The following is a 20,519-nucleotide window of genomic DNA, read 5'->3' as shown; positions in this document are numbered from 1 at the left end:
ACACTGGTTTCTTCACCCTAGGGGCTTTCCAGGCTGGGAGCTTCCTGTCCTACTTGGAGAAGGGAAATCATTATGTTTGGCATTACTTCTTTTAACAGAAATAGGTAGAAATATTATCTATGCACAATGATGCACATTATCAGCTTCAGGCAGCCGAGGGAGCACATGGAGCTGCTCTGCCTAAGGAGCTTGTGGCCGAATTTTTGGGCTTGCAGCACTCAATAAATGACCTTCAGAATATCTCAGTGACATTCCTTTGGAAAACCAGTCCCAGTTCCTCGGGTTCTGAGGTTGGAAGGGAAGTTCATGGTTGTAAATTGTCCACTGGGTGAACCAGAAGAGATGATTCTGGTTCTCCTGGAGCAGGGAGAGGGACTGGGGGCCCAGGTCACTGCCCAGGGAGCTGCTGGGAATGAAAAACAGATCTGGGAAAGGAAGGAAGGGCCCAGAGGAGTCTCTGTGTGTGTGCAGTGGAGGAGGAGGGGCTGTTTTCTGAGGTTAAAAACGTGTAATAATGCTCTTCTCCCGTGTTTCTGCCACTAGGGATGGTCCCCAGCAAACAGCCCCCCAGCTGGGAGTGTTCACTGGCAACTCTGCCAAGAAATCAGCCCAGAGCTCTTCCAACCAGGTGCTGATGAAGTTCCACAGCGATGGTGCCAACGGAGGGATTTTTGCCATTTATTTTTATGGTCTGTATGGCAGCACCTGCCCTGTCCCAGGGGATGGGGGGGGGGGACATGGACCAGCTGGGAGGCAGGAATAGTGCTGGGAAAGGTGGGAACAAACACACTTTGAGCTGGAGTCTCCCCCAGAGGGGCAGTTCTGCAGCCTGGAGGTTGGAGGTCTCTTGTGCAATCGGGTGCTGGCACCTGGTCAGAGGCTGGGCAGGGCTGGGGATCCACCTGCACTTGGATGTTTGGATCTCTTGGGATAACTCAAACACAGGTGAAGGACCTGCAAAGTCCTTTTTGTTGGACTCCCTGATCCTGGAGGCCTTTTCCAGCCTCAGTGATTCTGGGATTGACATCCAAGCCAGCCTGTCAATCCTACCCTCTCCATGGCACATCCCTTATGGACAGCTCTGCTTTCTTGGCCTAAAACTCTCCTTCCCTGCAGTCTCTGGGTGCAGAATTCCCTTTCCCAGTGCTCTGCTAAACCAGCTGGATCATCACAGTGGTCTGTTTTAAACGATCCAGCGGAGACACAACTTCATCCCTCTGGGGAGGGAAAGGATTCCTGTAAATCCCTGGATTACTCAGGGATTCTTTGGTGTGAGGGCAGCAAAATCTTGGGTATTACATTAAGTGAGAGCATTTGCTTGGTGGCACTAAACAAGAGCCTGACTCGAAATCGGATTAGTCGACAAGTTCCTGCAGCAGTGCTGGGATTTGGGAAAGTGCAAATGGAGAACCTGCTCCTGCTTCAGGAATGTGCTGCTCCAGCACCCACAGTCGGGCGTGAATCCCACGCTGAGCCCCTGCAGGAGGGCTGGAATTCAGCTCTGACAGGCAGGTGGGACAGGGGCAGGCTGAATTTCGGGGATTGCAGCTCCAGAAGGATGCTTTGGGTTGGGAGGGACCTTGAAGATCACCCAGTTCCACCCCCTGCCGTGGGCAGGGACACCTCCCACTAGCCCAAGTACCCCTGAAAAAGCACCTCATGGGGCAAAGAGTACAAATTTTGCCCTGTTTTGAGCACTGGCATGGACCTTGCACAGGTCACTCTGTGAACTCCAAGGAGGATCTGCAGTTGGAAGCATCAGCACCCCTAGAATTCTTGCTGGAAGAAATTAATAATTCCAGGTTAAAAAGAAATGAGTGAATTCTGAGATCCCTGTTGGAGGACAGGCATTAAAGATGGAATTCCCTGAGTAATTATTGGAGTTGGAGCTGGATATGGGGGGGGGTTCTCCCTCATCTGTGGCTGACCAGGTTCCACTGAGGTCACCAGGACCTTCCCTCAGTGTCCCAAAAGGTGCTGGTGGACGTTGCGTCACCCTTGGCCGTCATTCAGTGTCATCCAAAGGGACTGACACTGTGCAGGCCCCTCCATCTCCCCTGGCCTGGACCACAACCTGCACTGGACTGACCCAAACCTGGGGACACAAATTCCCGGATCCATCTCTGTAGGGTTTGGAGGGCTGGTGGCATTTTGCCTTCTCCTTGTGGAGACTTTTGGGGGGGATTTTCCCTGAGTCCCTGAGCCTCTCACCCCCATCTGCTGCTCTTTTTTGCTCCTGCAGCCTACCAGCTGTTCCGATGCCAGCCTCCCACCATGGTTCCCAACGCGGAGATCGTCACTGAGAACGAGGAGTTCAACATAGGTAACCTCTCCTCACCCTCTCATCCCTCCTTCCCCCCCTCTCCAGCTGCTGGGAACGCCCTTGGGAACACCCCCCACACACACATCTGGGGTCCAAGGGGGGCCTTCTCACAGCCTAACCCTGCTCAGCACCAGCACTGACGTGGAGTCGAAGTGCTCCTGTTGGAGGCTTTTCCTCCCTCTTAGCACTTAGGAGTGCTTTTGGCTTTTGTGGGAGTGTTTGGGAACGCTCAGGAATCTTTGGCACAGCAGCAGTTCCCGGGTGTTTCTCCCAAAGCCTTGTGTGAAAGCTCAGGGCCCTTTATCCCTTTATTTACCAAGGACCTTTCAGCCACGTCCCCGTGCTCTTTGTAGGTTTTTTTTTTTTGCTGTTGCTCACAGTTCCAGCCACACTTTCAGTGTCTGCAGCCACTGAAGTAGCCAAGGTTTTTCTTAAAGCAGCTTTTCTCGCTGCCTGCTCTCTTTGAGAGAAGCCTCCACTTGACGTAACTTCACAAATCATGCCAGTCCCACAGCAGCAGCTCATCCCAGTGTGATTCCAGCCTGCCTTTCCGTGCCTCTTATTTCTGTAGAGGCACCTTTTATTTCTGTGTTTACACCCTTTATTTCTGTATTTTCACCTTTTGTTTCTGCATGTTCTCAGTGGCGGAGGAACAGCCAAGAGGAGGTCCCTGCAGCCCCAGGGTTCCCCCATCCCAGGGCAGTGAATTAAATGACCTTTCTCTCGGGTTTTGCACCTTTCTGCAGGTGACATCGTGAGGTACAGGTGCCTTCCCGGCTTCACCTTGATTGGAAATGAAATCCTGACCTGCAAACTTGGCACTCACCTCCAGTTTGAGGGGCCTCCTCCCACCTGTGAAGGTAAAGCTGGGGGTGCCTGGTGTTGCTGGTGGTTCCACAGTCCCTGCACTCCCCTGCCCAGAGATTGTTCCCAGAGTGGGGGGGGAATTGCTGAGGGAGGGAGCTGGGGGAGGTTTCCTTGCACGTTCTGCATCTTTGGGGTGAATTGGCAGATCTCCAGGGTCCAGATCTGCAGGCTGTGCCAGGGCTGAGCTCCTTGGCCAGGGAGAGAGTGACTGATTTACTGCAGCAGCTCTGAGAAACAATGGGGGAAGGTTCAGTCACAGAATACCCTGAGCTGGAAGGACATCTTTTAGGGGAGTTGTCTGGTGTCAGGTGCCCCTGGATTGCACCCCGAGTGTTCAGGGAGACACTTGGAGCTTGTCCTTCCCCGGGCAGGGGCTGAGCAGTGCTGTGACACCGGAGCAGTCCCCAGGTGTCCTTCCCATGGGAAGGGGAGGAGTGCTGGGCTGCCAGTGCCACAGGAGCAGCCAGAGGAGGAGCAGGCAGCCAGTCCTGCAGGAACAGCTCCTCCTTGAGTGCCATGGAATGTCTGACACGGGAGAGCAATGAAAGGCCCAGCACGCTGCTTGTACACCTTGCTGCTGCTCAGGAGGGATCCCAGAGATGCTTCCCTGCTCCCAGGTTCCTTATTTATCCTCTGCCTTCCTGCTGGGGCTTTTGTTCACTCCAGCAGTGGTTATTTCATCTCCTTCATTCCCTCCTATCTGGACATTTTTACAATATAATGGGATATTTTTCTGTAGCTTTATTCTCTTTCAAATAGCACGAACTGAAGGAGAGAAAGGGAGGTCATTCAATTATTTACTGATGGTTGTTAGCCTGGGGGTAAAGGGACTGCTTGAATTACATCTGGCCACCAATTTCTAGAGGTCAAAAAATCACTGATGGGATTAAGGATTTGGAAAGAATACACTGCTCTTTCTGGGTAGTTCTGGCTATTTTCTATTCATACAAGCCCAGCGTTTGCACTGGGGTTTAGTGGCAATTATGGATAAATAAAGATCCCCTTTTTTTTATGCTTTCTGCTCTCTCTGTGTGTTTGCCCCCTCTTCTGGGGTATTTTTGTTGGCCTTTTCCCTGCAGTGTTTTCAGCTGGGTTTTCTGTTTCCAGGAGCTGAAGGGGGTGTAGTGATTAGAGGAAGGAATGGGAGTTCTTATGTCCCAGTTAACAACTCCCTGGGTGACCTGAGATAAACCTGTGGTTCTGCACTTTGTTCTGACCCAGGAGATAGAGTTTCCAGGGATTCCTGGGGAGCCTTTTGTCCCTCAAGGACAGTTGCCTGGTTGTGGTGCTGTTCATTTTGAAGGGGGTGGGAAGTCACGCCGAGGCTGTTGGAAAGCTTTGTTTGCACTGTTGCTTTTTGCCCCTTTCAGTTGTTAGGATTTGTGGGAACAGAGCCCAGATCAGGCTCTGGGGGCTCTCCAGGAGCCCCAGGGCTCATGGTCTGCAGAGGCTGTGCTCTGCCTTGGCCTGGCTCATCAACACAGACCTTCCTGGCCACAGCATCTTGTGTTTTCATCCTCCCTCTGACAAACAGGAGAACTCACTTTGTGTTGTCCCCCCTCCACGTTTCCTGCAGTTCACTGCCCCATGAACCAGGTGATGACAGACTCCACTGGCGTGATCCTCAGCCAGAGCTTCCTGGGGAGTTACCCCCACTTCCAGACCTGCTCCTGGGTGGTGAAGGTTGAGCCTGGGTACAACATCTCCCTCACCATCGAGTACTTCCTGAGTGAGAAGCAGTACGACGAGTTTGAGATCTTTGATGGTAAGAGATCTACCGCCTGGACCTCGGGGGGGTTGGAACTGGATGACCTTTAAGGTCCCTTCCAGCCCAAACCATCCTGTGATTCTGTAATTCCGTGACTTGGTGGCAGTCAAGGGGGAAGGAAGGGAATGGTGGAGAGGTGTGTTGGTTGTTATCCCTGTTCCCAAGAGCGCTCCAAAGTCAGCTTCCCACTGCACTGCCTGTAACCTTCTGCTGAACTTGGAGCTCCTCCTAAGACCCGTCGATCCTCCGCACAAGAAAATATCAGTGATTTGATTTTGGGATGGATCTAAAGTGGTTTTCAAAGGGGCAGGAGTTAGCCAGCTCCTGGGAGAAAGGGCAGCAGAGATTGCTGCCAGGGATGAGCTGGGAAAGTGGGAATTCTCATCCCTGATGACCAGGCAGACCAGATTCTCTAGGACTGGAGTTCCCAGGACTGGAGAGGGATTTCAGGCCCGGAGAGGGGATCTTTGAGCGCTCCCAGGGATGCAGCTCTGTGACCGGTGCAGAGCACAAGTGCTGTGCTGGTGCTCCTGGAGCTGCCCACGGGGACCTGAGCCCGAGGCATCTTGCCTGGAGCAAATCCTGATCTCTGTGTGATCGGCTGGGCTTTATTTGGGTTCCCAGGAGTCAGGCTCCAGTGCCAGCCCTGCAGCTCGTGTTCCCGGGATCACAGCGACAGCTCCATGCTGTGGCTCCTCCACGCGCCCCTTCCTCCTGCACAAGGGACCCCTCCCTGTCAGCCCTGACTTCTCCCTGTCCCCTCCTTCCTCCCAGGTCCCTCTGGCCAGAGTCCCCTGCTCCTGTCTCTGAGTGGGAACTACTCAGCCCCTCTGACCGTGACCAGCAGCGGGAACAACGTCTTCCTCCGCTGGTCCTCGGATCACGCCTACAACAGGAAAGGCTTCAAAATCCGCTACTCTGGTGAGCTCCCAGCAGGGGGGAGGGCTCTCCTCCTCAGCCAGGGGTCCCTACAAAGTTCCTGCAAAGGGACACGGACCATCTGTGAGGGCAGAAGCTGCCAAGGCTGGGAAGGCACAGAGCTGGGCTCGTTGGGAGTGGGGGAGGCTGGGAAAGGCAGGTTGTTCCCAGGAGAAACCTTGAAGCCTTGGCTGGTTTCTCTACCACTCTGAAGGATCAGAACCAGGATTACAGAATCAGGAGAAAGTCTAGGGAGAAACCTTGAAGTTTTGGCTGGCTTCTCAACCGCTCCTCAGAATCAGAGCCAGGATGAATGGAGTCACTTATTCCAGGGGGGGCTGGATTGGGAAGGTTTCTTGGTGAGGGGGTGGTCAGGCACTGGAACAGGCTGCCCAGGGAATCACAGCCCTTGGAAGTGTTCAAAAAATGTGTAGATGTGATGCTTAGGGCCACGGTGTAGTGGTGGGTTAATGGTTGGACCTGATGCTCCTCGAGGCCTTCTCCAACCTTAATGATTCCATGATTGTATACTGGATCTGGATGAAGGAAACCCATCCCAGAGACTGCTGTGTTCCTGAATTATCATGTCCTTGCAGTGAGGCCCTTGTGAGATGCTGGAAGATGAACATCCCAAAACATCAGAGCTTGTGTCAGGAGCTGCATGAGGCACAACTTCCACGTGGCTGATGGTGCCACACGTGGTGCTCCTGCTCAGGTGTTCTGCTCCAGCTCCTGGGAGCAGGACCAGGGGCTCTTGGTTGCTCACTCAGCACAAACCCACCACTGATGAGCGAATATTTGCTGAGAACTCCTTCGAATGAGTTACTGTGTTTCAGAACTTGGCAAGTCTTCATTAATGGAAGTTATAAAGCTGGGCTGAGAACTTGCCAATATGTCATAAATAAATAATGACTTTACCCAGTAAATGAATTAAATAATATTTAATTATCAGAAATTAGTCTCTGTATCCAGAGCTGAGTGAAACTTGGACTGGAGCCCTTTGCTCTTCCCCCTTTGACTTCGTGTTTATCCATCACAGACCTGGCGCAGCCTCAGGCCGAGGTGTAAGCCCTGAAAACGGGAAGGGAATGACCCTGCTGCTGCCCAGCCAGGCAGGGGTTGATCTCTTCTCTCCTGCCCCTCTCCAGCTCCTTACTGCAGCCTGCCCCAGCCCCCAGCCCACGGGATGATCCTGAGCCACACCGGGCTGAGCCCTGGCAGCTCCGTCCGCTTCGGCTGCGACTCCGGGTACCGCCTGGCCGGGCACAGCACCAGCACCTGCACCCAGCACCCCCAGGGCTACTTCCACTGGAGGGAGGCCACTCCTCTGTGCCAAGGTGAGAGCAGGGGTGGGCTGGTACGGAGATCCAGCAGTCACAGGGAGGATGGAGGAGAAGGCGGTCGAGTTACGGAAATATCAGGATGCCTCTGATTCCCTGTCGAGCTCGGACGTGCAGGGGGACACTGAGAAGTGCTCCTCATGTGCAAGTCCTTGGGAACAGGTGGGCAAAGAGGGAAGGGAGTAACTGTTTGGGGGGGCATTCAGAATGGGTGATTAGAAAATCAGCTCTGTGAAGGCTCCCAGTGCAGAAGTGTTTGAACCCTCAGTGACGACACAGCCAGGCCTTGGCTGAGAGAGGGGGAGAGGCTGTTGCTTGGGAGGATCTGGAAAGGCTTGGGAGGATCTGGAAAGGCTGCCAGGAGTTTAGTGGCTGGAATTTCCTTCACTAATTCTGGAAGTGCCCTCTTAGGTCTGCGTGTGTCCACGGGGGATGAGAAATTTCTGAGGATTCATACGGTTCCTGTTGGCTTCATATAAGATTTAGGCATGTGGTTGTTCTTTCCACATTTCCTCCTAATTAACCATAATCTCTGTGACATGTCATACCCAGCGTGGAGCAAATTCCAGGCAGGGGAGGGAGGGGGGACAGGGCTCTGGGCCCCAGCGGGGTTTTGCTTCTGTTCCATCCCGTTCTCTCTGGTCGTTCTCTGATTGCACCTTTTCCTGCACCCGCCAATCATCCCCGTTCCTTTGTGCTGCTAAAATGCCCATCTTTATTCTGATGAAGCCTTTCAGTGTCTTTGAACACTCATCCATGTTCCAAGGGGATTAATATTGCATCGACTTCCCTGGAAACCAGCCAGGGAACAGAGACAGCGCAGGCACCAGCTCACTGCAGTGTCTGCACTGCTGTCCAGGCCAAGCTGGAGGGAAAAGTGGGATTGTTTAGTGTGGGAGGCACCAAGAAGCCCTGAAAAATCTCCTCTGTGCTCCTGAATCTCTTTGGGCTCTTTGGGAATTGCACCTCTGAAGGGTGGCTTCGTGCTGTGGCTGCTGGTTTCCCTTTGGAGTTGATTTAAGTGCGAGTGGAAAAGCAGTAAATCAAGATTCTGCCCCCCCATCCCGCTGGCAAGGGGGAAGTGGGAAGCTGGGTACAAGCTCAGGTAGGGATTTGGCCTCCCTGAAAACAGGATGGGGCAAAGCCAAGCGCTGGAAGGAGCAGATGAACAGCACAGTGAGGGCTGTCATGGCAACTGTGCCTCCCGAATCCTTAGCCCAGAGCAAGGGATCCCTCGGATTTACTGCATCATCTCTGAAGGGAAGTCGTGTAATCCAGAGCAGGTACAAGTGCTGCTCAGTCCTCTGCTGCCCTGCAGTGCTGCAATGCCACCTGAGCCTCGTGTGCAGCTCCAAGAGCTGTATTTACTTCCAGAGGGGTAGTGGGGCGTGGCGACTGGACTTGAAACGTGGAGGAGGGGAGGAGATGCAGGGAGGATGTATGGGGAGATTGGGAGAGGATGTGCCTGGATGGGGTGACACCAACAGCCACTGACAGTGCAAAGAGCAGCTGGGTCAGGATCTTGGTGCTGGATGTCCCTCTGGAAGAGCCTGTCTTCCTCCAGCAAGGAGAACTTGCTGGGCATGGTAGATCCTGAGGCTGAAAGAGTCCCTTGGGGCAAGTCACCCTTTCTGTTTCCTTGCATTCCTGTCAGGAATCCTGACACTGGCCCATGGCTGTGCAGTGCAGGCTGCAGGAGGTGAGTGAGCAGCAGTGAGCCAGAGCTGGAAGAGAATTCGTGGAGGAGCAGCTCCCCCCCAAGGCCTGGAGCAGTGGCCAAGCCTGGCTCCACTTTTCCTTCAGCTACACAAAATCCATCATCCTTCCCCCCCACCCCTCCAAATTGCTCTCTCAAAGCCAACTGGCAGTCTCTTGTTTTGGGCTGTACTCGAATTCTCATCCTTTCAGGTGGCCGGGACCTCACGGCATAAATTGCCCCCTCCCAGTCAGGAGTGGCAGGAGGAGGGGAACTGGGGTGCCCATAAACACTCGGTCTGGTTAACAAATGCCATTTCCCAAAGCTCCCTTCTGCCAGCTCATAATCCTCTCCTCCCCTTCCCCATCCCCACTGAATAATCTTTACTACGTGCTCCGTCCTCGCTGACATTTCTGGAGGCAGCAGAGAATATTCTGCAGGGAACAATCCTGTGTTGGCACAGAGGGGAGAACACTCCATGAGCTAATACCGCCTTCTCTGTCTCTGCTGCCTATTTTTAAGCAGCTTTGTTTTTTGGAATCCCAGCTGCAGCCTTGCTTTCACGGCCTCTCTGTCCCTTCTCCCAGCAGGCAGAGCTCCTGCACCTCTGAGCCCCCAAGAATTGCTCCTTCTCCTTTTGCCCTGGATCCCTCTCTCCAGGCTCCCTTCCCTCCCTGTGCCTCAGTTTCCTGGGGGCAGACAGAGGGGATGAGTTCTGGGGAGGCCTCAGGCTGCAGAAGAGAATGGAAGGCAGAAAGGAGAAGGTTTTGGTGGGAGTGGTGATGTGGGAAGGGCTCAGCTTCCCCTCCCATGGAAGCAACAGAAAGGAATAGCAGAACTGCCAGGTGGAAGGGAAAAGGTTGGACTTCCCAGGTCCCCTCTTTTCTCTGGGAATGAAATTGGTATTCAGTGTGGCTGCTTGTCTAGACACCCAGCCTTGGAGAGAGCTCCTGAGCCCGCTGGAGTGACATCCCTGTGATTATCAGCCCAGCCTGATGTGCCTGATCCTGTGGAATTGCTCACACCTCTTAGCAGCACCAGCACCTGCTGGATCCTGCTCCAGCATCCCAGGAGGAGCAGGAGTGGGATAAAAGCTGCTTGGACCTTGGGTAGGTGGTGGGAAGCTCCAGGGCTGTGCTGGTGCTGCACACACACACTCCTCTGGTGTCTCTTCCCCAGCTCAGTGGGGTCCCTGTCACCACAGGGTCACTTGTCTAAGGCTGCAGGGTTTCCAGCCCTGGTTGTTGTGCAGAGGGAATAACAGGAAGGTGGATGTGTTGGAGTGTCAGCAGGTGGATCAGGAGACACGGGCTCAGCATTCAGAGGAGTGAGGGGCTCCCAGCGCTGGCGTTCCCAGGGGAGGGCAGGAGGCTGACAGGGCTGCTCGTGTCTGGCAGCAGAAGTGAACGTGGTTCTTCTCTGTCTCTCTCTGGGGCCTGCCTGTCCCCTCCCTGCCCTGTTTGGGGCTCCCCTGGCTGCAGAGCCCAGGGTTTCAGCAGGAGTGGTGCAGAGCCTCCTCTCCCAAGCGCTGCCATCTCCAGCAGCCGCTTGGCTCGGTGCCCGTTTATCCATTTTTCTCCTGAACTACCCCCTTTACCTCCTCAGCCGTAACTCTAAATTTAGCCTTCCTTCTGCCACAACATAATTACACAATTTGCTGCCTTATGTAATCCAGAAGTGCTCTTGGAGAGGGGTTTGGGGTTGTTGCTGCTGTGGGATGTAAATATGAAGTGTTATTGCTGTCGAATCCTTTATCTCTGTGTGAAAACTTTGGAGTGCTGTGTTGATGCGTTTTGTGTTACAGATATTATGGGAAGTACAGCCAGAGCCTCTTCCAGGAGAAATCGGAATTCAGTGTTGGCTTTGCTGTTGCCATACTGATAGGGTTGAAAATATGATCCTCTGTGAAAGTGGACATTCCCTGCTCAGCAGGGGCTGGAGCTGTTGAAAGAGTTCAGGAAGTGTTTGGATGAGGCTCTCAAGTACATGGGGATGGTCCTGTGCAGGGCTGAGGGTTGGACTGGATGACCCTTGGGGGTCCCTTCCAGCTCAGCCCATTTTGTGATCCTGTGGATAGGGGAGTTCAGGAGCTGTGCTCTCGGCTCCCCACAAATCCCCGATAAAACGGGAAGCTCACTGACATCTCGGCCGTGTTTTTTCCCCCCCAGCTCTGTCCTGTGGAGTTCCCAGAGCCCCAAGGAACGGTGTTGTGTTTGGCAAGGAGTACACAGTGGGTACAAAGGCCGTGTACCACTGCAACCAGGGCTTCCAGCTGCAACCAGGGGCAGAGCCCAGCACCGAGTGCCTGCAGTCGGGGCAGTGGAGCAACGGGAACCAGCCCCCCCAGTGCGTGGGTGAGTGTGGGGCCAGCACATCCCACCGGGAATCCCGGGTGTCCCTTGGGTGGTGTCTCCCACCTGCAGCATGGACAGCTTTGCCCCCTGGGTGTGGTGTTCAGGACAGCGTGTTTCTAATCCTGAATGACTGGATGAACGTCCCCTCTGGTGGTGTCTTGGTTTCCCACCTGGACAGGTGGTGTCTTGTCACTGAAAGCCCACCAGAGTCACAGAATCTGCTGAGCTGGGAGGGACCCACAAGGAGCATCCTGTCCAACTCCTGGCCCTGCACAGGACCAGCCCCAAGAGTCACCCCCTGTGCCCCAGAGGATCAGCCAAAGCCTCCTGCAGCTCTGGCAGCCTTGGGGCTGTGCCCACTGCCCTGGGGAGCCTGTTCAGTGCCCAACCAGCCTGGGGGGGAAGAACCTTGCCCTGAGATCCACCCTGAGCCTGCCCTGACACAGCTCCAGCCATTCCCTGGGGGCTGTCCCTGCTCCCCCCAGAGCNTGCCCCTCCTCTGCCCCTGCCCAGGCAGTTGGAACTGCACTGAGCTCTCCCCTCAGTCTCCTCTGCTCCAGCTGAACACACCAAGTGCCCTCAGTGTCCTCACACGCCTTCAAACCCAGGCCCTTCCCCACCCTTGTTGCCCTGCTTTGGACACTCTTAACAGTCAAACCCCCATTAACACCTTTCCCTGTCTCCTTTTCCCCCCCTGGCTCTGCCCACCCTGTGTCCAGCCGTCACCTGTCCCGACATCGGCAGCATCGCGGTGGAGCACGGCCGGTGGCGACTCACCTACGAGAGCCAGTACCACTACAACGCCCAGCTCATGCTCATCTGCGACCCTGGCTACTACTACACTGGCCAGAGGGTCATCAGGTGCCAGGCCAACGGCAAGTGGAGCGTAGGAGAGCCCATGCCCACCTGCAAAAGTAAGAGCGGGGACCCTCGGGAGGCCCCACTGGGGTCGTGCAGGGGGTGTGGGGGGCCTGTTTTCCACCACAGCCCTGGCTGCTCTTGGCAGCACCTGGGGTGGATGCAGCAGAACTCTGTTAGAAGAGGGTTTGGATGCAGGGAGAGGTCACGTCCTGATGCGATTCTGGGTTTGATCTGAGTGGCTCTGGGCGAGCTCGAGCGCTCCGGCTCCTCTCTGGCTGTCGGGTCCCAGCAGCTTTGCTGTCACCGCCGCCAGATGCTCTGAAGTTTGCTTTTAAAAGAAGGAAAAATAAAACCTCCCGGTGTAAAACCTCCCCTCTTCCCTCTTCATGCAAACACCAGGTTTACAAGGGTAGCGGTGTCACCCGTAAATCAAAACCACTCTGGGCAAACAAGCAGCTCTCAGTTGTTCTGCCACGACTGCTGTGCTTTGGATCTTCCCTTTTGTCAAAGGTGGAGGTTTGTTTCCTCTCTAAGTGCAGACAGAGACAGAAAAATCTCTCCTTCCCTCCTGCCTGCCTTTGTTTGTGGAGATGCCACTGCAGGGTGGGTGACAGATGTACTTTTCCCCCTGCCAGCTCTTCCGCCAGATCCGGGAGCAGGAGCCTGACCTCGTTTTATTCCCTCAGCCTTATTGCCACCTAAATTCAAATGACAGGATCTTGGCAGAGCACCGAGGTCACGAGCACCCAGCGTGAGTCCCTTGGCTTCTCGCTGAGAGCAGAAGCTCTGGAGGGTTTGCAGATCTTTAAGGCAGAGAAAAATAGAGATAAAAGAAGGAGCTGAAGTCTGTGGCTGGGAGCTGTGGCTGCAGGGGCTCCTGCCAGGCTGAAAACCCACCTGGGTGTCTCCTCTGTGGGTCTCACCTTCAGGTGCCAGCTCTGTCCTGGAGGTGACAGCGTGGGGAAAAGCCGGGTGTCACTCTTAATTGGAAATTTTGTGCCCGTCTCCAGGCAGCGCTGGGTGGGGATTGAAGCAACCTGGGCTAGTGGTTCCACCCTGGCAGGGGGTGGAACAAGATGAACTTTAAGGTCCCTTCCAACCCAAACCATCATATGATCTTCTGGAATTTCTACAAGTCAAGTTTCCCACTGCACCTAGCAATGGGTTAAGGGCAGCAACATTCCTATGTGAGAAACTTCCTGTGTGAGAAGCTGCTTTAGTTTCTTCCTGGCCTGTCTTTAGCACTTCCCTGCTGCCCTGAGCATAAATATTAACGGCACTTGTATTTGTCACCTCGTCTAACACGGCTCTGAATTGTTATTACTCATGTAACTATTTAATAATCTTTCCCACTCGTTCCTTACTCCAGGAGTAACTCCTGGTGGTGTGACTGAGGGAGTTCCTCCACGGAGCGCTGCCCCCAGCCTGGTTGTGCTCACGGTGCTTTGGGATCTGTCCTAGTTATCTCCTGCGGGGACCTGCCGACGCCTCCCAACGGGAACAAGATCGGGACCCTGACCAGCTACGGGGCCACAGCCATCTTCTCCTGCAACACTGGCTATACCCTGGTGGGCTCCCGGGTCAGGGAGTGCATGGCCAACGGGCTCTGGAGCGGGGCAGAGGTCAGGTGTCTGGGTAGGTGTGCGGCGTCCAGGGGGGTTGTTGGGAAAAGAGCCCTGGTGGCAGCACCCATGATGTGTTAGGAAGAGTCCTGATTGAGTTTCGGGAGGGAATTGGGGGGTTTAGATGCTGCTCCAGGCGAGGACTCGGGGCAGGGTTAGGTTGGGGGTCAGAAAAGAATGGTTCTTCCCCCAGAGGGTGGTTGGGCACTGAACAGGCTCCCCAGGGCAGTGGGCACAGCCCCAAGGCTGCCAGAGCTGCAGGAGGGTTTGGACAACGCTCTGAGGGACAAGGAGGGATTGTTGGGGTGTCTGTGCAGGATGGTCCTTGTGGGTCCCTTCCCAATTCTGCTGGAGCTGTAGGGTTTTAAGTAGATCTAAAAACAGAGCAGACCTTGATTCCTGACTGCTCAATAGACACGAGGTGCTGGGAGACTGGACAGCTTTCAACTAGTGTTGTTTGTTTATGGTTACTCTGCTTTGGTTTATTTATGACAGCAGAGTCTGGAATTAACGGCCTCGAGCTGAAGGAGGACTGGTTAAATGGGATATTGGGAAGAAATCCTTACAAGAGCCTGGAGGGACAGGACAAGGGGAAATGGTTTTAAGCTGGAAAAGGGGAGATTTGGGTGGGATATTGGGAAGGAATCCTTCCCTGTGAGGGTTAGGGGGGGCCCTAGCACTGGTTGCCCAGGGCAGCTGTGGCTGCCCCATCCCTGGGGAAGTGTCCAAAGCGAGGTTGGAGCAACCTGGGCTAGTGGAAGGTGTGAAGGGAGGGTTGAAATGAGGTGATCTTTAAGGTCCCTTCCAACCCCAGCCATTCTGGGACTCTGCAATCCCCCAGAGAGTCAGGGTGGGGCGGGGGGTGGGCGATGATGCCCTCACGGGGTGCCTGCAGGAGCTCCCGGTGATTCCCAGCGGTTTTCCCTCCCCCAGCCGGGCACTGCGGCGTTCCCAGCCCCATCGTGAACGGGCAGATCAACGGGGAGAACTACAACTACCGGGGCAGCGTGGTGTACCAGTGCAGCCCCGGGTTCCGCCTCATCGGCATGTCCGTGCGCATCTGCCAGCAGGACCACCGCTGGTCCGGCAAGACGCCTGTCTGTGTGCGTAAGTATGTGGGCATATCGTCACCTTCCCCCGGCCCTGGGGGTGCCCAGAGGGCAGGAGGGGGTGTGTGGGGTGGTGCAGGGCTGGGGGGTTGCTGTGCACCCACACACACACACACACGTGTGTCCCCAGGGGTGCCTTGGGGAGAGGGTCGGGGTGTGTCAGGACCTGCTGCTTCTGTGCTTCCCCCTCCGCTTTGAAAATCCCACTGTGGTCCTGGATGTGTCCTGGCTGAGCCCAGCTGAAGGTGTGGGCTCAGAGGAGAGAACCTCTGCCTGGGGTTTCTGTTTGACACAGCCCTGCCATCCTCGAGACCCGCCCTCTGTGCTGGGCCACAGTCCGTCTCACTGCTCCACTCCACGTCCACAGGTCACCTTGTACAACCTGCTCGTTTATCTTTCCAGTAAATGAGCTAATTAACCGAGTCTCTGGAGCTCTAAGGTGTTAATAAGTTTAGGCGTCTTCTTATCAATGGGCAGTGCAATCAGTGTATTCCATTTTCCAGTTCTCCAGGTGTTTGCTCCAAGCCCTCCTGTCTGGTTGGGAGCTTTGTGTGCTGAGGCACAATACCAAGATAGGAAGCTGTGACTGCCCAATCCCTGGAAGTGTCCAAGGACAGGTTGGAGCAACCTGGGCTAGTGGAACATGTTGATGATCTTTAATGTCCCTTCCAACCCAGGCCATTCCATGACTCGGAGTTGTTACACAGCGTTAGGCCTCGTGGATAACAGGAATTTCAGGCTGTTCAGCAGAGCTCTGCTGGGCTCTGGAAGGAGATGCTTTATTGCTGTGACACAGCTCAGGGCACGCTGTGTGTGAGCACATTCTCATCCCCTGCTCTCCTGGTACTTTCTCTTTAGACCTGCTGCATTTGCCTCCTCTGTGGGAATGGGTCTGTTTGATCCAGGCAACTGTGGGAAGCCTTTTTGTGTTTTTTGTTTTCTTTTATTCCTGGGACAGAATCCATCCCCTGCTTCAAAACACATATAATCATATTCAGCAGCACCTCGGAGCACCTGGCACCTGCTTCCTGCAGCCCTGCAAGCCTCCCTGCCTTCAGATTTTCCAGGCCTGTCCTGCCATCAGCTTGCATAAGGAATAAATTGCCATCCCCGTGGTACAGTCCAAGCCTTGGCAGCCAAATGCGTTGTGGATCTTTTGTGGGGATTTCATCTTCCCCTCAAGCTTCTTCTGGCGCTGGCAGCTGTACAGCAAAACTGCTCTGCTTGTACTGATGGGGCCATTACCCCTTTTCAGCACGACAATAATCAATATGGCTTTGTCCTCAGCTGTCACGGGGTGTCACATCCCTTAAGCAGCCAAAAGTCTCTTTATGGTTTATTCCTGACTTCTCTTTTGTGCAGTGGAGCTCGTTGCTGGGCTGGAATCAAGGGCTGTGTCCTCCCTGTGTCACCTGCCTCGCTGCCAGCAGAGTGGTCCAGGCGCTTCCCAAAAGCATTTGGAATGTTGGGATTGGCTCTCCCCTGGCCTGGGTGTTGTCAGAGCAGCTCAGACAGGACCCTGTACCCTTCTACCTCAAACCAGCATCAGCCCCAGGAAGAAGAACTACACAAAACCCCACGTTTCAGGGCTTTGGAAATCAAGGTTCTCCCTCAAAGTTCCTCCCACTTAAAGCAGGCAGATTTAAGCTTTCTGGGCCATATGCTGGAAACCTGATTTTTCTCATATTTTTTCCTCTCTTTTAACTCTCCCTCCAGGTGTAACATTTTACTGCAGTGAGCAGAAACCTGACTGACAGCAGGGAGAGAGGGGAGCAGCAGGTTTCGTGATGGTGTGTGATGCCCAGAGTGATGGGAGGCAGTAGATTAATAGCAGGAGCTGGGATTTTTGAAGAGGAGCTCTGGGGATTTATGGTGTCAGTCAGCAGGATAGTGGCACTCAGAGAGTGATGCAGAGAATCCCTTCTGCCAGTAAAATGAACAAAGATCCCGTGCTCTCCCCTTGATTCACTGTTTCAGCAGAGCTGGTCCCACACCTCTGAAGTCAGTGTGGGGTTCCAGGACTGACGGGGGTGATTTTTACGCTCTCCGACCTCGAGGACTTTTTCCAATGGATGATCCTCTTTCTTCCAAAGGAAAAAAAGAAGAAAAAAAACGAGGTAATATCTCCACTTTCTGCTTGTAGCCATCACCTGTGGCCACCCTGGCAACCCTGCCAATGGCCTGACCCAGGGGAGTCAGTTCAACCTCAACGACGTGGCCAAGTTCGTGTGCAACTCCGGCTTCCGCCTGGAAGGAGCGTCCCAGTCCCAGTGCTTGGCCAACGGCCAGTGGAGCAGCACCCTGCCCTCCTGCCGTGGTGAGTGCTCCAGGAAAGCTGCAGGGGAGGGGTGCTGGGCCTTCCTCCCTGGCCTCTCCGAGTTCCCAACCCCCAGAAATTCCTGCCGACCAAACCTTGCGGTTCCTCGGGAGCGTCCGGGCGATGGTTGAGCTCCCAGGGCCGGTGGGAATCTCATGGAACCAAAGCTGGTTTTACCCTGGGGCTCTTCTCTGACCCTGCCCAGCCCTGCATCCTCCAAGGCATTGAGGTGTGGGTGGTAAGAGGGGAGGACACCAGGGAATACCAGGCCAGGCCTGGTGACCCCAGAGCAGTTTTACTCCAACCCCACAGTTTTGTGCAGAGCTCTTTTTTCCTGCTGGGCTGCCCAGCTTCCACTGGGATCAGCACTGAGCAAATTCCCTCCCCTCCCTGCACTCCCTCCCTCTGTACTCCCTCAGTCCAGTATCTCTGTCGATGCTGTGTCGGTCAAACAATTGCTTATTCCCAACTGGATAATGAATATCCCAGTTTGGGATCACTTGTTCCTACCTGCTTAATGCACATCCCAGTTTGAGCTCACTTACTCCTAATTGGATAATGCATGTCCCAGTTTGGAATCACTTTTTCCTAACTGGTTAATGCATATCCCAGTTCAGGATCATTTACTCCCAACTGGATAATGCCTGTCCCCGTTTGGGACCAGAGATCCAGGCTCTGCTGCTGAGCCTTGCATGGCCAGGTGAGCCCCTGCAGCATTGCTTTGACTCTCTTTTACCTTTAAATAGTGATTTTTTTTTTTCCTAATTCCACTCTAAAAAATCTCAAAATTAAACAAAATATTGGGGAAAAAAAAAAAAAACCTTTAAATCATGGCATGTGCGATTTGCAGGGTTTTTTTTCCCCCCTCACACACACTTCCCCTGCTCTTTCCTGGAGAACCCCTCGTTCTGTCACCCCCTTTGGTTTGTGCCATGATGGTTTTCTGTTGTTTGTTCGCAGTTGTAAACTGTACTGACCCCGGGCACCTGGAAAACAGCGTCCGGCAAGTGCAGCCCAGCGGGCCCCACAGATTCAGCTTTGGAACAACTGTGTCCTATCAGTGCAGCCATGGATATTACCTGTTGGGGACACACGTCCTCACCTGTCAGGGGGATGGCACTTGGGACCGTGCCCTCCCACAGTGTCTTTGTAAGTGCTCCAGAACAATCTCCACCCACCCCCCCACCCACCCACCCCGGGGCTTCAGCCCGGCGAGTTCCCCGTTGCTCAGCTCAGTGGTTGTGTAGAAACCTTGGGAATCCTTGGGAATCCTTCCTTGCATCAGGGTCAGTAGGGTCCTGCCCATGGAAGGGGAGCTGGTGGTGTGAGGAGAGAGATGCTTTCCCTCTGCAGGGGAAGGCAGATCCCAGTGGGGTTTTTGCTGGTTCTGAGCAGCTCCAGCCACAACAGTGCCGGTGGAGAAGGGCAAAAACACCTCTGGGAGCAAAAACCTGCGTGGGAAGGAAGGTGCAGCTCACCTGGGTGGGGTCACACCCCTGAGTGAGGTCACCCCTGAGTGTGGACACACTCCCACTCATCCCCAGGGCTTTCGGGGAGGGAAATGACCCTGAAGCAAACACAGAATAAATGTCATCTGCTGCAGAGCAGGTGCTGAAGAGCATTTGCTTCCTCACCCTTGCTCTGTTTTTATCCCTTTTTTTTTTTTTTTTTCCCTGGGATCCTGCCCCTTTCTGCCAGTGGGGTTGGGATTGGGAGGTTCTGGGTGATGGTTTGGCCTCGTGGAAAGACACAAAATCCTCACAGTGGTCTCATGTAACACCCAGTCAGGAGGTCTCTGGGGATTGTAGGAAGATGTCAGTGGTGATGTCCCCTTTCCTACACTGGGAGAAATCACCATCCAAAGTGTATCTCAGTTGCCCAGTGAGCTGGTGGTGCAGGCAGGACCCCCCCCCCCAGCGCAGCCAGTTTGTCCTTCTGGACACAAAACCAGCTGCAGTCCCATCCCCTGGCACAAGGAATGGCCATGGAGCTCCTGAATCTGAACTGGCTTAAGCTGTTCCAAAGCCACGGCTGATCCTTTTTTTCCCCCCTCTGTATCCCCCCACCCTCCACACCCAGCCATGCAAAGCAGTTTTGGGCACATTTTCCTTTCCCTTTTGTGAGCAGCATGTCCCGTCCTCACCCTTCGGACCCTGCACAGGCCCTGGGGAATTGAGAGGTGAAATCCCTTGTGGGGGTGGTGTCTCCAGGGGGGGGTTACCTGTTAAAAACCAGGAGCCTGAGATCCCTCAGCCCCCAGCTTGCCAGCTGAGTGCAGGGGATCTCCTTCCTTCAAATGCTGAGCGTGACTTGGAGGATTTGTGGGCGCTCTCGAAGCTTTGGAAGCTCAGGTCGATTTTACGACTGAACGTGTGTGTTCGTTGGGGTCAACGGTTAAACAAAAAAAAAAAGAAAGGAGAGAGATTTTTTTTTTTGCATGCCTTTGTTTTCTGTGCGTTGAGCTTTTCCCTGAGGGTGCTGAGGCCCTGGCACAGGTTTGCCCAGCGAAGCTGTGGCTGCCCCACCCCTGGAAGTGTCCAAGGCGAGGCGGGAGCCACCTGGGCTGGCGGAAGGTGGAACCTGATGACTCCAGGCCACAGAAATCAAACTGCTTCTTTTTCTCTTTTTCTCCTTCGGCTTCCAAAGGAGGTGGGAAGGGGAGCACAGCCCTTGCAGGAGCCTCAGCAATGGAGGGTGCCCCCCTGCCCACGGCGGGGGTTGGAATTAGATGTTTAAGGTGCCCGCCACGCTGTGGGTCCCGGGTGGGGGAGCTGAAGCCGTTGCGTTGTGTCTCTTGCAGTGGTGTCCTGTGGCCACCCCGGGTCCCCCCCCCACGCCCAGATCTCGGGGGACAAGCACACGGTGGGCTCCGTGGTGCGCTACAGCTGCCTGGGCAGGCGGACGCTGGTCGGGAACTCCACGCGCATGTGCCAGCTGGACGGGCGCTGGAGCGGGGCCCTGCCCCACTGCTCAGGTGAGGGGCTGGCCAAGGAGGGGATGGGGTGCTCACCCCACAGCGTGGGGAAGGCGTTGAGCCAGTGGAGGGTGGCCAAGGGAGGGCAGGGAAGGTGGGGAAGGGCCTGGAGTGGGAGCCGTGGGAGGATGCTGAGGGCACTTGGTGTGTTCAGGTGGAGAGGAGGGGACGGAGGGGAGACCTCACTGCAGTTCCAACTGCCTGGGCAGGGGCAGAGGAGGGGCAGGACTGAGCTCTGCTCTGGGGGGAGCAGGGACAGCCCCCAGGGAATGGCTGGAGCTGTGTCAGGGCAGGCTCAGGGTGGATCTCAGGGAAAGGTTCTTCCCCCAGAGGGTGGTTGGCACTGAACAGGCTCCCCAGGGCAGTGGGC

At 54.8% G+C, this 20,519-nt stretch overlaps 1 protein-coding gene across 4 annotated transcripts in view; it reads left to right on the top strand.

Annotated features, from left to right (window-relative positions):
* Positions 1–20,519, top strand: part of CSMD2 (CUB and Sushi multiple domains 2) — a 123,663-nt gene that overhangs the window by 84,346 nt on the left and 18,798 nt on the right. For all 4 annotated transcript variants that reach the window (XM_027905951.1, XM_027905949.1, XM_027905948.1 and 1 more), the window contains 13 exons: positions 544–689; positions 2,243–2,323; positions 3,070–3,183; positions 4,767–4,955; positions 5,733–5,879; positions 7,025–7,213; positions 11,081–11,266; positions 11,986–12,180; positions 13,589–13,762; positions 14,683–14,856; positions 17,002–17,175; positions 18,136–18,324; positions 19,976–20,149. In XM_027905951.1, coding sequence (XP_027761752.1) covers positions 544–689; positions 2,243–2,323; positions 3,070–3,183; positions 4,767–4,955; positions 5,733–5,879; positions 7,025–7,213; positions 11,081–11,266; positions 11,986–12,180; positions 13,589–13,762; positions 14,683–14,856; positions 17,002–17,175; positions 18,136–18,324; positions 19,976–20,149 — 2,132 coding nt within the window. The remainder of the gene's footprint in view (positions 1–543; positions 690–2,242; positions 2,324–3,069; positions 3,184–4,766; positions 4,956–5,732; positions 5,880–7,024; positions 7,214–11,080; positions 11,267–11,985; positions 12,181–13,588; positions 13,763–14,682; positions 14,857–17,001; positions 17,176–18,135; positions 18,325–19,975; positions 20,150–20,519) is intronic.

Source organism: Empidonax traillii, unplaced genomic scaffold (assembly GCF_003031625.1).
Source record: "Empidonax traillii isolate 1590-97213 ecotype Southwest subspecies unplaced genomic scaffold, ASM303162v1 scaffold1223:size154416, whole genome shotgun sequence".
Taxonomy (NCBI): domain Eukaryota; kingdom Metazoa; phylum Chordata; class Aves; order Passeriformes; family Tyrannidae; genus Empidonax; species Empidonax traillii.
This window is presented reverse-complemented; position numbering and strand designations above follow the sequence as displayed.